This window comes from Narcine bancroftii, chromosome 3 (genome assembly GCF_036971445.1).
Source record: "Narcine bancroftii isolate sNarBan1 chromosome 3, sNarBan1.hap1, whole genome shotgun sequence".
NCBI classification, from domain to species: Eukaryota; Metazoa; Chordata; class Chondrichthyes; order Torpediniformes; family Narcinidae; genus Narcine; species Narcine bancroftii.
This window is the reverse complement of record NC_091471.1, coordinates 367017534-367034865: the sequence shown is the minus strand read 5'-3', so window position 1 is coordinate 367034865 and position 17332 is coordinate 367017534. Positions and strand designations below refer to the sequence as shown.

At 40.7% G+C, this 17332-nt stretch overlaps 1 protein-coding gene across 14 annotated transcripts in view; it reads left to right on the top strand.

Moving 5' to 3' along the window:
• rbfox3a (RNA binding fox-1 homolog 3a) overlaps positions 1 to 17332 on the top strand; it is a 644989-nt gene that overhangs the window by 478037 nt on the left and 149620 nt on the right. For all 14 annotated transcript variants that reach the window (XR_011354963.1, XR_011354964.1, XM_069930251.1 and 11 more), the window contains one exon: positions 3317 to 3565. Coding sequence is in view for 12 of the 14 variants with exons in the window: in XM_069930255.1 (XP_069786356.1) it covers positions 3317 to 3565 (249 nt within the window). In the remaining 2 variants the exon portion in view is untranslated. The remainder of the gene's footprint in view (positions 1 to 3316; positions 3566 to 17332) is intronic.

Below are 17332 nucleotides of genomic sequence, written 5' to 3'. Positions count from 1 at the left end.
CTTGCTTACTGAATGCTTTACAATGACACAGTGAAGTGGGACGTATAGTATGATAACTTTCAAAAACTGGAAGGAATACCATTCAATATCGGAGAGGACACACTCATGTAGATCATGGAATAGTTTCCTAATTCAAGAATCACAATGGTTTGTTTACTGAAATCTTGGCGTTGGCAGTATTTTCAAATTTGTAGCTGTACAACGGTGTAAAGCCACATGGTTTACTAATTAATTAAAGCAAGTTGTTTACACACATTTATAATACTCTATTCAAAAATTAAAACAACCATGAGATGCATCGATTATTCCCTTTGGTCAGTAAAGGTCTGTGAAAATCAGCTCGTGCCCAATTTGTGCAATTGTACCCTTAAAGCTGATGGGGCAAAATCAACTCAATCATCAGTCCCTTTGCCAATTGTTGCTAAATAATATCCAGAGTGTCAGTTTTTGCGTGTGAGCGAGAAGAGTGAGTGTGGTCAATAATGCCCAGCCAGGCCCAATCACACATTCACAAGTTACTGGGAGAGACTATGATGTCATACCGTGTCTTATAAAGATCTCATAAATCTATTGTTTGTAAACTCAATGCAGGCAAGTACAATAAAAACAACCATTTTGATCCTATACATCGCCACTTAATTTTATTTCCGATGTGCAACTCAGTAACAGGCCCTTTCAGCCCATGAGCCTGTGCCACTCAATTACACCTAATTAGCCTACAACATTTCGAATGATGGGAGGAAATCGGAGCATGCGGACACGGGGAGAATGTACAAACTCCTAACAGACAGCGCCAGATTTGAACCTGGGTCATTGGCATTGAGACAGTTCTGCACTAACTGCTACACTAACCATACCAATATTTTGGTATTTATATCCATCAGTGATGTTACTAAGGTTGGTGTCACCAGTGCAGTAACTCATGGTGTCACCACCCCCCACCCCCCACCATGGACCCCTCCCGTACCAGACCATACAGAATCCTTTGTAATGTTTTTTGTACTAATGTTACTTGTAAATCGTAATTCCCGTAGATCACTGAATGTAACGGCAACAGTAGTGAGATAAACAACCAACAATATCAAAGTTACACCTTTAGTTACATTATTAGTTACCGTGCAGAAGCTCTTTTTTAATTTTTCTCCTTTTTCTTTAATTCTCAAAAATGTTATTGAAATAGGTTCATAAATACTAATGACCACAATATTGTAGCTAAAGCACCAGAAAATTTGACAAAAACAGCGACTATAAAAAAGACCAGCAGCAACGAAAACAACAGCGCTTGCTTGTAGCGCGTGCAGACGAAACCACGTGATTCAAAGTGTCATTGTAAATGGGTAATAACTACAGCTCTCTAACCGGAGCGCATTAGAAAGTTCAAAAAGTAAACTAGCGTCGAGTTTTAGCCTTGTGATTACATTAATATGTGTACGTTGGGTTACGAAAATGTTTTGTCATTATAACTAACTACAGGAATATTTTTATAAAAAAATGATAAATTTCTGCTGAAACGCTCCACAAAAATTTTAGAGACAGTCATTTTGGTGTCACCCCCTCTAATCTGTGTGGTCCGCACCCTCTTTTGATGCCAGTGATATCCCTGCTTTTCCTTGAATGTGCTTGTAATTATATATGTATTCATAGAGCACCTTTTCTGTTGAGCCAATCATTCCAAGGTACCTTGCAAAATATTCTCAATAAGATTTGACATTGAATGATATAGGAGATAAAATTGCAGTGAAACAAATGTTGGATTCAAGATGTGGACCATAATAACTAGTTTAAAGGAAGAAAAAGTGATGGAGGGGTTTAAGGGAGGGAATTCCAGAGCCTGGAAATTCGGGGAAATGCAAATAATGGAACGATGCTTAAAAGACCAGTTTTAAAAAATAATAGATCACCAGAGAAGATTATAAAGAAATGGGGGGGGGGGGGGATTTGTAGTGATAGGGTGCTAGTGATCTTCTTGACCACTAGAGGGAGTTGGAGATTAGTTTGTTTCGGCTTGGGTTGGATTCAAGATGGATGCCTCCACCTGGTCTTGAGTCTAAAGCTAATAAAGTAGTTATTTTAAAAGAACCCAAGTCTCTTTATTACAATAAAAAGAGACATCACAGGATTTGAAGATTGGGAGAGATCCTTAATCTGTCCCTGAACCACTGGTATGGGCAGAATAAATGTCTATCCAGTTCCATTTGGCAGTGAGCACAAAAAAATCTCCAAATATGAATTCAAAGCCATTCTAAATGCTAGTTAGTTAGCAAGAGACAATGGGGATACCATATATAAATTAATATCAACAGTTTGGGTATACTGAATTCAAAGCAGGAGTTCAAATTCATTCACATAATGCCTCTGAGAAGTTGCACTGTTATTCCTAATCTGCAGGTTTTGGCTTTCACTAGTTCTAAATCTTCAGTATTTTCCGCAGTGTCAAATTCAAGCAATAAGCCATTATTGCCAATGGACCTTGCAATGTTTCTAAGAACTGTCATTATGCAATACTTGAGACCATGTTTACTATCAAGCGACTCAACTAATGCCAGAAAACCTATCAAAGCACACCCTGATTTAAATACCTGACTGTAAATAGACTGATAGTTATATTTGAAATCATTGCTCTGATCGACTGACTGGAGAACATTAAAAGAAAATGAAATACTTCGGAAGGATACCTTTGTGGCAACCCTGTGTGCAAGGGCTACGGTGACAAAGTGAATGCAGTGATTGGCAGTGAGATAAAGCAGCTCTGCTTGAAATTGTGCAGGCTCTTGTTCTCTGTATGTGAAGAGCCTGTGTGACTGATCCCTGTCAGTGGGAAGCCGAGGGCCTGTTATCAGAATATTCAGCTGGTTTTTCTGATTTATACTATCAAAGCAACAGCTGGAAATGCTGACAGAACTGCAGCGCTCAATCACAGGCTATAATCAAGTATTTATCAATTAATTGATCTCTGGTATTTTCCTAAGCATTGCATTTCCGATCTGCTGAAATGCTGTGTGTATTAATGATATATTGTACAAAGGGAATGGCTCCACAATCCTTACAATCATTTTAGGCCAATGTATAAATGCATTTTTTGGTAATTATTTAATTCCACCTGCATGGGACAATAAGATTTGTCAGGCCAGAGCTGCTGTGGGAATCCACAAGAATTTTTGTTCCACTTGTCACTGGGAATATTATGTTTTGGAATATTGTATTTGTTCCTTTCCCAATCTTCACTGAAAATAATTGAGGTAAATTTTACATTTCGTTGCATGGGATTATGCAACCAACTTGATTGCTGATGAACTTTACCATTGTGTTGTTTCAGGGTAACCAAGAAGCCACAGCACCCCCGGAAGCAATGGCACAGCCCTATCCCCCAGCCCAGTACCCAACACCGCAGAACGGAATCCCAGCTGAATATGCTCCAGCACACCCACACCCTACGCAGGACTATGCCGGACAGACCACCGTACCAGAGCACGCCATGACGATTTACACACCCACGCAGACGCATTCTGACCAACCATGCACCGATGCAAATACACAATCCTTAACGGGAACATCAACAGTACCGGTAAGTCAACTACCCTTCTACTTTGGCATAAATAGAGTCGTTGGCAACTTGAACATTGGAAATAAAAGTAGGAAGTGCAAAGGAAAGACAAAAGCATTTGGCACAGAAAATAATTGGACAAAAAATTGTGCCATTATCTAATATAATTGATGTTCTATTTTGCAGCATTGCATTTGAATGATAAGTATCACTTGAGAATTTTTTTGTAAAAACAAGTCTTTTGAAACTTAACAAATTGTTCTTTGTAATGGGAGTTGGTAGGACAGTTTTGAATAAAGCATCAATTAAAACCTGTGTCAGCAAAAAAAAGATAGAACAATCTGAATTGCTTTATTGATTGTCATACTTACAAAGCATGGGTCAAGGTTGTCTGTAGTGAGAATGAGCTTCAGGCACTGACGTGACTCAGATTTAGGTTGTTGAAGACCATGCTAAGAACGGGAAAGGTGATATATGCCAAGCACTTCTGTCATGTTGGGATTGTTGCTTCACTTTCGGGGTAAGATAAGTGGGAGCTTCAACGTACAGTTCACTCATGCCAATTCAGTCTGTGATGCATTTGGCACCGCCTCACATTACCAGTTGGTAAACCATCTGCATTCACCAGCATGTTGAATGCATTCACGCACTAAAAATAATCCTGCCTTTGCACATATGCCTTGGCACCAGTGACAAAAAGGAACACAACAAAATGATTGGTACATTCTGGCATTGAATAAAGCAAGGGCATTTACCAAGCCGTGATCCATTTGATGCATCACCAATCACAGTACAAGTACTACTGCACCGAGCCTTCTATATAACGTTAAAGCTCTGCTTTCAACTTCTGTGAATTGTGAACAAGCAGATTGTTTGTTCACAAGGCAGCAGTGCGACAGGAGTCATTCGTTCAACACTTCAAAATTCAGTTAGGACATAGTAGATCTTTAAGGTCAAACCATCTGTATAGAACCTCACTTATGGTAATTAGGAAATGTCACATTGATAAATATCTTTTCATAAGAAAAGCAAGTCAAAACATGCTTAATCAGTTTTGTAATGGATCAGCTATACGAACGCAAGTCGAGCACCTAAAATTGATATTCACCGTTCTCTAGAGATGCATGTTGAAATACTACTGGCAACAAACAAAGGCTAAATATCACGGTCCCCTCACCAGATACATCTTCCCCTCCTCTCCCCTCTCCGCATTCTGCAGGGACCGACCGCTCCCTCCATGACTCCCTCGTTTACTCCTCCCTTCCCACTCTTTTCCCCCTCCGTACCCATGTGAGCACAGGAAGCACAATTCTTGGGCCCTGGCTGCCTCCCTCGCCACCATTCAGGGCCCCAATCAGTCCTTCCAAGTGAAGCAGCACTTCACTTGTGACTATGCAGCTGAGGGAATAGACAACTCAATGATGACACCAACACATACTTTTGGGGAGGAAGGTTTTATTTCAGTTGTGTTAGGCTCTCTCTAATTGATTGTGTTGGACAAATTAAGGAAGAGTTTGACAGAAATAAACTCAGGAAGATTTTCATAATGAAGATTATTCACATGATTCTTTTGTGAATTTTTGCCAATCATAAATTGGCTGGAACAAGTATTAACTGATCTGTGCAGTTACATGACTTGCGAGCAGTTCTGTTTATACATCTTAGTTTAGATAACATTTCCAATTCTCTTATCAGCAACAAAAGTTTTATTCAATACCTTGTTAGTATGGAACCACATAAATTAAGGGAACTTAACAATTACATTGGAAAAGAAAGCTATTTGCTCCATTATCATCATAAATCATTGCAATCTTTATTGGGTTATCTTCATAACTTTTATCTCTTTGCACCTATTATGTTTTATCTTGGTGGTTAGATAATTCCCTTTAAACTGTAATAATTGATTCAGGTTCTAAAATAACTTGATTATTATATTCTATATTCTTAATCTCAGAAAAGATTTTACAACCTTCGTTTTACAAATGTCAGATGTGTATTACACTGTTAAATGCTGTTGGCCACCGTTATTATCAGTCTGAACATCTTCTATTCAAGGATCTTCCCAAACTAATGCAGCGGCACAACCCTGCAATCATGTTGTGTCTGATTTGGACACTGACTTCTCATTTGCACCCACACATACTAATTCACGATTTAAAACCAGGCCGGACCAATTTGTGGATAGAGCCACATATTACCCATTAGGTGGCTTCATTCTACAAGAAACAAGTGAGCAGATAGAATAATAAATCAAAGGAAACTTCATCTCCTGAATTCAATCTCAGTTCTCAGGAGAAAAAAAAATAAGGAACCACATACCTTGTTTTCACTTGGGTTTTTTTTTGACATTATATCTAATTTTAGTGAACTTTGAGTCAAAAAGATAATGACTTCTGGTGTCTTCCTTCCAAACCTACGGCTTTGAGTGTCCTCTTTACATCCTTGCTAAACTTAAACATAGATTTTTTTTCTCTCTTTTAATGTGTCTTTGGGGAAGCCAACGGATTATTTCAAAAGAACTGTGGAACCATACAGAATGGCCCAACAACTCCTTGGTGGTCAACAAATATTCATTTCACTAATTCATGCTAATTCTCCACTGTTCTCCCCACATTCCCACAACTCCTTCCGTTGTCTGTCACTCACCCTTACACAAGCAACAAGCGTACCAAGCAACATATCTTTGGGATATGGGCGGATACTGGATTGGAAAGCAACGTGATGGGATATGGGCGGATACTGGATTGGAAAGCAACGTGCTTACATGGAGAATATGCACACTTCATACAGACGGCACTGGAGGTGAAGAGTGAACCCAGGTTACTGAAGTTATGCAGCATCTTTGATAGCAGCTGCATCATTATGTTGTCCAGTTCCCATTCCCTGTGACAGTAAGCCTGCTATCAGTCCCGGTCAATGTGAATTTCCTCACACTGCGTTCTTTTGAAATAAAATGTTTCCTCACCAGGATGAGTTTGATAGTATGATGTGCAATTGAGATAAAACAACAAATTATTTATCATCCCTAGACTCTGGCTAATGGGCTGGGAAAAACAGTGAGCTGTGATAGTGGGTGTTTATGCTTCAAGGCCTATGGTCCCTTTTATTGACCATGTGAACTTTCACTCTGTTTTAAAATGCAATTCATAACCAAAGCACGATTCCAAAATCCATTCACAGATCTTTTTACCCCACAATTTCAAGCATAAACCCCAATAGTTCCTTGTTATCATTTTATTAAAGAGTGGAAATAAGATAATGGTACCTGAGAATCAGAATCAGGTATATTGTCATGAACACGTGGCATGAAATGTGTTGTTTTGTGGAAACAGTATTGCGCGGAACGAGTTGCAAAATGACAAGGTGCAGCAAATAATCAAGGATCCCCACCACCCAGAACACGCCCTGTTCTCGCTGCTGCCATCAGGAAAGAGGTCTAGGTGGCACAAGACTCACACCAGCAGGTTCAGGGACAGCTGCTCCCCTTCCACCATCAGACTCCTCATCAACAAACTCAATCAGGGACTCATTTAAGGATTCGTACTTTTGGACCTTTTTTTCCCTATGTGTATTGCACAGTCAGTTTGTTTACATGTGTACATGGTGTACAGTTTTTTTTTCCGCACTACCAATAATGTTGCTTGCTCACAGGAAAAAGAATCTTAGGGTTTGTATCTGACGTCTTGTATGTACTCTAACAATAAATCTGAAATCTGCAATCAATAAATTACAAACCAGAAATTCAAGATTTTTAAAAATAAATTACTAGTACAAAAAACTCTGATGGCAGAGGAGTAAAGTTGTTTATGTAACGTTGACTGCGTGTTCTCAGAGCTCCTGTACCTCCTTCTTGATGGTAGCAATGAGGAAAGGACATGGCTTGGGTGGTGCGGGACCTGGATGATAGAAGCTACCTTCTTGGGACACTGCCTCTTGTAGGTATCCTTAATGGAATGAAGGCTAATGCCCATTAGGGCAGTGGCTGAGTTTAGAACCCTCTGTCGTCTGTTGCATTGGCCCCTCCGTACCAGACAGTGATGCAACCAGTCAAAATGCCCTCCACAGTCCACCTGTAGACATTTGCAAGAGTCTTTGGTGATACTCCAAATCTCCTCAAACTCAATACTTCACTTACATGTAGCCTAGTTCCAGTGTGGACATATAACCATTCTTTTTTTGGTCTAGTGAACTGAAAGGAGACAATAGATTTAATTTTTAGTCCGTAAGGGGAGCTTACTGCTGCATGAAATCTGCAATCTGCTGGCTGGAAGAAATTAAAATGGATCTGAAGTTCAATTAAACCAGTCTCAACTACCAATACTATCACATTAAGATTAACAAAACTGTCAAACTTGCTTGAAAGATGGCTATTGCTTGCTAATACAAACCTATCAGTGTTTCTTATTATCCCTCTTCTAACAACTAAAATGTTCATTGGGAAAAAAGCCAGAAAATGGAATTGCTCATATTGTGTCAGGATTAAAACTGTTCCAATAGAAGATAGGTTCCATACATTCCACAAGAAAGTTTTTAGGGGAAAAGCACTCAAGATTTAGCTTATGCCATCTTACAGATGCTGCTGTTCATTTGTATTGAATATTTATTTTCAATGGAAAGCATAAACATTGACTCCTTGGCTTAAAAATGGACTCTTGATTAATTTAGCAAATTATGAGAACTGGTATTGTCGATGGTGCTTAAACTACGCCTGTCATTTGATAGATTCGAACCACCCTTGGACTTTCGAGACCAAGTTTCTGTCAAGAGGACAAGCAAAGGGCTGGTGCCCTCTACAGGGCAACTGGGATCATGGTGAACAGAGCAGTGAACTGCAGCATTTTAAACATATCAGACTGAAGGAGAGAGGAAAAAAAAGAACAAAAACAAACTAGTGAATACTTTTTAAATCTCCAACCGTAATTAAATGCTGAAGGAATGACAATGAAAAGTGCTAGGGTAGTTATTTGTCAGTAATTAAGTGGATACTTCTATTGGAATTTTCGAGCTACATGAAGTTGCCGCTGATGTAGCTGTATCTCAAATATAAGTTCAGCAGATTTGAAGAGTTCAGTGCATTTAACTATGGCACCGGAGAGTAAGGTGTAATTTTGTACATTTCCAAAACTAACATACTGATTGTGGTGTTTAACTCCATATTTAGCCTCACCTGAAGCTGCAAACAAATGTGTGCCTCAATATCGCTGCATGGTTTGCCAAGATGTGTATGACATGATACGACCCATAATCGCAAAACTATTTTGAACCATGAATATTTTGTAAGTAAATGATAGATGAATATCACTCTGTTTCCATGCTGTGAAACTCTTTAAATCTAGGGGACAGATATTCATAAAATAATCTAATCATACTTTGTACTCTAATTGGTAGCTTTTATGTTAATTCCATATTTGATTCATTTATTGAACCATTCTTGCTTCTTCTGCAGCCACACTAATGTTTTGCAGATGTTCAGAACAAGATTTCAAGCCCTGGGCACATTATGAGTGATGACTAGGTCTCAGATACAGATTCTAAGGCTCCATCCCCAGACTAGCCTGATGGCCTATTGTCAGCACATGATATTGAAACCTTTCCAAATTTTTAAATGGTTCTGATAAGTGGAGACTTCTACAAGCAATTGAAATCGTTTTAAAGAAAAGAATTAGTTAAAAAAAGGAAAAAAAAACTTTTATGTTAAGTTCTTAAATAACACTTTTGGGTGTATTTTTTGGGCAGCTGATCACTAAAACAACCTTAAAATATTCCTATCACATACTATTTTTCAGATATAACCTATTGTTGTGATTTCCTGTCATATTTTAAGTCTACTTCAAGCATATAAAACCATGAAGTGAAAAGTTATTGAAAATTCATTTTCTGTATTCGCACTTCATCCCTGCTGATCTTGGTGCCGTCAGTGACGAACATGGTGAAAGGTTTCACCAGGACATTGTGACCATGGAAAAGTGGTATCAGGGCAACTAGAATCCATCAATGCTGGTTGACTATTGTTGGGCCCTGACATATGCTCAGTACAAATGAAAATCACTGGTAAAACATTTTTAGTCAGTTGAACTAACGCAATGTGTCAGCGTCATTATACGATTAAACATGCTAAGTTCAATAAAAGTTAATTTAATGTTTCTCCAACTTTGTGTTTGGCTTAAAGTTGTCTATCATAAACCCCAATTTTTTTTTTCCAGAAAGCAAACCTTTTGAAAACAAAATGGTTGTCCAGAGAATAAAATTGATAAAAGAAAAATAAGCAATTATTTTTGCTATCTTTATTCGTCCTAGTTGTTGACCCCAATTACAATTGGCATAACACCGAGGGACCAGAAGCGAAGTGTATCCAGCCTCACAGCTCAGCAAGACCAAGTACTGTTTCTGGACTCAATGTTCAGTTCAGCAGCAAAGTGAAGGTCAGATTTGCCAGGTCAGATCTGACTTGGTGTCTTCTGTGCTTCAGAATGCTTTTAATGAGCAGCTTTCTCCAGAGCTGCTGGTTGAAAAGCTACATGGTCTGGTCTTCTCACGGCCAAATCCATGGATGAAGAAATTGACTGAAAATACAAGACATAGGAGCAATAGTGTGCCGATCGGCCTATCGACTCTGTTCCGCTATTCTATCACGAGCTGATCCATCCTCTCAGGGTCAGAGTCATGGGGGGGGGGGGCATTCACAGGCCATGAGTTATTGTGCTACCCCCCTGCCCACCAATGGCAAATACCCAGGGTGCCACCTGAAGGGAGTCTCCTCCCCTTCCCTGTTTCTTCCCCGACTGGTGCCAGTATTCATCTTCCTTCCTCGTCCTAGCATTGGCTCTCAATTATACCACGCCAAATACAACATGGCGGCCACCAAGGCCAGGTCTCACGAGACCTCCTTGTCACTGTTTATTTTGAAGCATTTGCCACCCTGCCACAGGCGCTATTCTGCATAAATATGCAGCTGCCCCCTCACGGATACTCTGATCCCCTCGATTAGATTTGTTCTGACACCAACTCTGCATCCTCCCATTCACCCCCACTTCCCCAGCCGTTTCACCATAACCCTTGATCTCCTGACTTCTCACATACCTGTCAAGCTCCCTTCCACACCTGCCTTTGGCCACAAGTTCCACAGACCCACAATCCTCTGGCTTAAATATTTTTTTCTGCATCTCTGTTTTAAATTGACACTCTTTTATCCTGAATTGGATTGGATTATTTTTGCAGCATTGACCATCCAATTCACAGGGAATAAATGGTGTGGGGTGTGGTGGGGGGGGGGAAATAGTTCACAGAATCTTATCAAAATCGAACAAGTAATTGAAAATGGGGCAAAAAAAAATTGCTTGAGGAATTCAGCAGGTCAGCACCCTCTGTGGAGGCAGATATTTCAGGTGGAGGCTCTGCATGCATTGTGTGGTATTTTGTGTATCCAGATAATTGTATCTGCATGGGGCCGATTGTAGCCATCGAGTGCTCGGGATCCTCCCAACCACTAGAGGGAGTTGGAGACTGTACTGATAGAATGCTAGTGCTAATCCTGACCACCAGGGGGAGTTGGAGACTGTTGCATCTTGGGTAGATTCAAAATGGATGCCTCCACACAGTCCTGAGTGAGTTCTGCTTTAACTAATCAATAGAGTTGTTTTAAAAGAACCAAAGTTCCTTTAGTACAATAAATTAAACATCACAGCGGTGATGTTATTATTAATCAGCATTTTTCTTTCCCACTACCATCCTATGATTAATGATTCTGAGTCCAGAACAGTGGTTCTCAACCTATTTTTTTCCACCCACATACACTTTAAGTAATCCCTATGCCATAGGTGCTCTGTGATTAATCGTACTTAATTGACTCGTTATGTGCATGGTTTCATAACTCCAGAGGAAATGGGCCAATGACAATTTTTCTCAAGCAAAATATTTCAATAACAATTGGGTCTAGAGCAGTGATTCTCAACCTTCCCTTCCCACTCGCTTCCCACCTTAAGGAATCCCTTACTAATTATAGAGCACTGATGGAATAAGGATTACTTAAGATGGGATGTGAGTGGAAAGAAAAAGGTTGAGAACCACTGACCCAGAATATTTTCCTTCTCCCATTCCTCTGTACAATGATAATAACCTTGCTTCAGTTTGGGATCGTTTCCTTCTCCCTTTAGCACTTAAAGGGCTTTCGTCTTTAATAGACAAGTCCCACGACCAGACCTTAAAATCTAGGCAGTTTTTTGTAACATATGCATGATAGTGTTTGTTATTTCCCTGTCAATTCTGTAATTGGGTAAACTTGAAATATTATTTTGATTGTAAATAAAATTTAGCATACTGGAAGTATGCACCAAATCTGTGGAAAATAAGTTTACATTTCCAGATCATGACTTTCCATCACAATTCTGAAAGATTAGAAATAAGATTCTTAAAATGGTAAAGAAGGAATTGAGATGAAAAGAACAAGAAGAATGTTTGTGATAGAGTAGGGATTCTGATTTCCAATATCTGAAAATTTGTGCTGTGCAAGCATGGAAGCAGGTCTACAGGTCCAGCTCATCCATGCTGAACGACGTGCCGTCATGGTTTAGTCCTACTTGCCTGCAGTAAGTCCATACTGCAACAAACCCCTCCCATCCACGTAATTTTCCAAATGTTTATTTAAGGACGCTGGTTTACGACATACAGTTCTGGTCTCCTTACTTGAGGAAGGTTGTACTGCCTTTGGAAGCTGTCCAGAGGAGGTTCACCAGGTTGATTCCAGAGATGAGGGAGTTAGCCTATGAGGAGAGATTAAGTTGTCTGGACTGTACTCGCTTGAATTTAGAAGGATGAGAGGGGATCTTATAGAAATGTAAAATTATGAAAGGCATAAATGATAAGAGAGGTAAGTAGTTCCCATTGGTGGGGGAGACTAGAACTCAGGGACGTAGCCTCAAGATCGAGGGTAGTAGATTTAGGATGGAGATGAGGAGGAACTGCTTTTCCCAGAGGGTGGTGAATCTGTGGAATTCACTGCCCATTGAAGCAGTGGAGGCGGCCTCAGTAAATATATTTGAGACAAGATTGGATAGAATTTTACAAAGTAAAAAAGTTAAGGGATTATGGGGAAAGGCAGGTAGGTGGAGATGAGTCTATCATCAGATCAGCCATGATCTTGTTGAAATGTGGAGCAGGATTGAAGGGACAGATGGGTGACTCTTGCTCCTATGTTCTTACACCTGTCTCCATCACTTTGTCAAGCAGCTAGTTCCATATGTCCCCTACCTTCTGACTGAAAAACTGTCACCACTAAATCCCACCCACCCTTGTCTTACTACGATGTCCTCTCATTTTAGACTTTCCTGCTCTAGAAAATAAATTATCACTATTCACCTTATCTGCACCCATCATTTTTGACCATTAAAATTCCTCTCAGTATCCTCAAAGGAAAACAGGCCTAGTTTTTCAAGTCTCTCAAGACAACTCAACTTCCCTAATCCCAGCAATAACTTTGTAATCCTCTTCTGTCCCCTCTCCATGTTTGTAATATCCTTCCTATAGCTAGGCATCCAAAACTGCAGGTAGAATTTAAAGTGTGGCCTCATCAGCATCTTGTACAACTTCAACATCATGTCCCAACACTTGTATCCAGTGTTCCAGCTGATGAAGGCAAGCTCTCTTCACTACTCCATCAACTAGTGATGCTGTCTTTAAAGAGTTATGTACCTGCACCCCCAGGTCTCTCTGCTCCCCAACACCCTTTAGGGCACTGACATCAATAGAGCAAGTCCTACCTGGTTTGCTTTCCCCCAATGTATCACCTCATACTTCTGAGTTGAACTACATCGACCATTCCACAGCCTAGTTTGCCATTTGATCTAGATCCCATTGTAACTCAGGTAACCTTCTCACTGTCCATTTCAGCACAAATTTTCGTGTCTTCAGCAAACCAATTTACCTTGCCACAAATACCCTTGTCCAAATCGCTCATGTATAATTGCAAAAAGCAGGGGTCTTAGTGCCAAATCCTGAGCCACTCCACTGGTCACTGTCCTCAGTGTGAAAAAATGCCTTCTGTCTTTGATTTCTATTGCTCAGCCCAAGTTTTTATCCTCCCCTAACCTGCCATACCACTTACCGTATGGAATTTTATCAAACACTTTACGAATCTCCATATACATAGCATCAACTCCCTTGCACCTGTCTAGTCTCTTTCACCTCTTCAAAGCATTCTATCAATTTTTTTGTGATTCAATTTAAACTTGCTCCAGAATCGGAAGAGATGTGGAAAATTATAAGCCTGGTCTTTGTTCAATATAAATTTAAGTATCGTCACCACAACGGAACAAAGCAAAGCGTAGTAAACCACTGTTGTACTGCCGGCTGGACACGCCTCCTGAGACTGGTCCAACCCCTTACCCCTCCCTCTACATGCTCCCCACTCTTCCTGCCACGATCAGCCGATTAGGTCGGTTGCTGCTCCAGCCTATAGTCAATAAAAGTCTATCAGTTTCACCACCTCCGTCATTTGTAGTAATTGAGTGCATCACAAAGCTTTAAGATTTTCCTCTTACCTCCACTGACTTCAATTAAACCAGGTTTCTGAAGAGGAATTCAATGCATATACATCACTATATTGTATGTTTGATACGCATGGCCTTATAACCGTAAATTAAAGTGTCAGTTCTTATTTTGAAATAGTGCTTCAAGTTGTTTTTGTTCTTTTTAAAAAAACTCCCAGTTGACTACAGTGATTTCCAATCGTCCTCCTTAACCCTGTAACTAATATTTTTATTTGGAGCTTCCTGCATTTAATAGATATGAGGGAACAGTGTCAATGCAGCCAAGGCAAGCAGAGATCCTGTGTAAAGTTTCATTTGGCATATTCTTTGTTCTGTAACTTAGCAACTCGCAGTGAAGGAAACGAGTGTTCAACTTAAATACAGTTTAATTTATTTTAACTTGTTCTTTCATCATTGCAACAATCAATCAATTTAATGTAATATGATTTATATTAACATATTATCTTGTAACCTGGCCTCAAATCCATGTCTGTTGGTCATTCATTCTCCTTGGTCATGGATAGTGGACAAAGGACCCAAGGCCCTTTAGCAGTGTTACATGTGTTATAAGTAAAAGAACAAAAAGCTGGAGAAACTCAGCTGGTCAAGCAGTGTCCTTTAGCAAAGGTAAAGATGGTATAACTGACGTTTCAGTCTTGATCTCTTCATCAAGGTCTGAAAGAGTGTCAGCAGACACTTCCGAACAAAAGGAAGTGGGGGGGGGAGGTTGGTGGGGAGGGTGGCAAAGGCAGGGAGGTGATAAGTGGAGAAGGGAGGGAGGGGACAGCAGCGATCAGGGGGAGGAGGGATGGAGGGGGGCCAGACAGAAAGTGTTTTCCCTCCAATCAGCAGGTGGTCAGGGTGGCCAATACATAAGGCCATGGATAGACATGTGAGCATGGGAGTGTGACTCAGAATTGAAATAATTGGCTACTGGGTGGTCTTTTGTGGTGGAGGGAGCGATCTCCCAATCTGCAAGCAGTTTCTCCAATGTAAAGAATGCCACAAAGGGAGCACCGGAAGCAGTAAATAAGTCATGTGGATGTACAGGTGAACTGTTGCTTCACTTGAAAGGCCTGTTTTAGGCCCAGGATCGTGGTGAGGGGGGGGGTGATGTGGGCACAAGTGTTACACCTCCTACAGGCACAGGGGAAGGTGCCATGGGTGGGGGGGGGGGGCACACGATAGGTGAGGAGGGATGAGTGCATGAGGGAATCACAGACAGAGCGGTCCCTACAGAAGGCAGAGAGGGGAGGAGAAGGAAAATTGTGTGTGGTGGTGGGATCCTGTAGTAAATTCTGGAAATTCTGGCAGATAATGTGTTGGATGCGGAGGCTGGTGGCATGGTAGGTAAAGATGAGGAGGGGGGTGGATTCTATGTTTGTTGCATCTGGGGCAAAGGGGGCAAGGGCAGATGAGTGGGAAATGGAGGAGATGTGGATGAGGGCTGAGCTGATGGTGGTGGAGGGGAAGCCACATTTGTGAAAGGCAGACAGGCATTTTGGAAGATCTGGACTGGAAGACCTCATCTTGGGAACAGATGCAGCGGAGATGGAGAAATTGAGAGAAGGGAATGGAATTCTTTCAGGGGACACGATGTGAATAAGTGTAGTCAAGGTAGTTGTGGGAGTTAGAGGGAAAGCTTGTCTCCCGAGATGGAGACAGAGAGATCCAAGAAAGGGGGAGTGTTGTTGGAGATGGACCAGGTGAGTTTGAGATCGAGTGGAATTTGGCCATGAAATGGATGAAGTTGACAAGCTCATCGTGGGTGCATGAGGCAGCTCCAATGTAGTTGTTCATATACCAGAGGAAGAGTTGTACGTGTTATGTTTGGCATGAGGTGAATGTAAGAGTGGGAAAGAAAAAGATATTTTCACAGCCAGCCTTACACACATCAAAGCTTTGAATGAAATAAAAGCAGAAAATCCTGGCAATTCTCAGTAGGTTAGTTGGTATCAGTGGAAGGAGAGAAAAGGAGTTGCAGTTTCCTTTAATGCCCTCTAAGCAACTGAATATTTCCAGCATTTGCCGAATTTGAAAATTAAACAGTTTGTATGTGAGATCTGAAAACATTTTAAGTTCTGATACACAAACTGCTGAAATGTTTTTAAAGTAAATGTTGGTGTTCCAAAACTCCCACCCGAATCCACCCAGAATGATCAGAGCCAGAGTTGGGACGGGGAAAGAGCCAAGTCCAGATCGCGATCCCTTTTTCACCAAGGCTCAGAATTTGCACCATTCCATGTTCTGTCCACTCTTCTGACTTTATCAAAGATTTCCCAAAATATTATAATCAACTATCATTTAGGAAAACAGCTAAAAACTTACAAAAATCAAAGTAAAACACACAAGTCTGCAGACACTGTGATTGAAGTAAAAACACAATGTTGGAGAAACTCAGCAGGTCAAACAGTGTCCTTTATAGAGCAAAGATAACCACCGTTTTGGGCTTGAGCCCTTCATCAAAGTATGAACAAAATGTAGGTGGTGGAAGAGGAGCACAGTCCTACAGGCAGGAGGCAATAGGTGGATGAGGGAGGTAGGGCACACCAGCAAACAGGGCGAGAGGGGGTGGCTCTGTGAATGGAGAGGAAAGGAGACAGGGATAGGGAAGAGGGAGAGAACATATGGATTTTTTTTATTTCCTCATCTTCATTAAATGAAACTTGCCACCATTTCCTTTAAATGTTCATTTTTCAGCATTTGAAAAGAGGAAACATGGTCTCCTTGAAGGCTGAAAACAGTTTTGTTGATTTTATTTTAATAGCTCTGAGGACTACATCAGGTGGGAAGGTGACTGCCTCTTTTAACAAGAATGTTTTTTTTTGAAGGGTTTTAAAATCACTTTAGGTTAAGAGCCACTCAGTTTAATCATCTGCAATGTATCAGCTTGGACGTTAGCCACAATGATGGCTTCAATTATGTGCTGAATTGCATCTACCGGCATTCCAGTGGGGAAATCTGCAGCGGATAGCACTTCAGAACAATTTCCCGATATAGACAGAGCAGACAGGAGTGTTGTATTAGTGGCTTTCCAGCACATAGATCGAGCAGGTTCCATATCATCTGAGAGGCTAATGCGATTAAAGGATTGTTGTGATGCTATCAGGAACAACAGGGCATGTTAGTCCCTGGTGCAGGGGAGGTAGAGGCAGCCTTCTGGATTAAGGTCCACTGGCACTGATAACATGACAGTCTATGATGAATAACATCCAATAAATGTTCGGCGTCCCATGGGTTTAAAGAGTATGCATGCTGGTTTCCA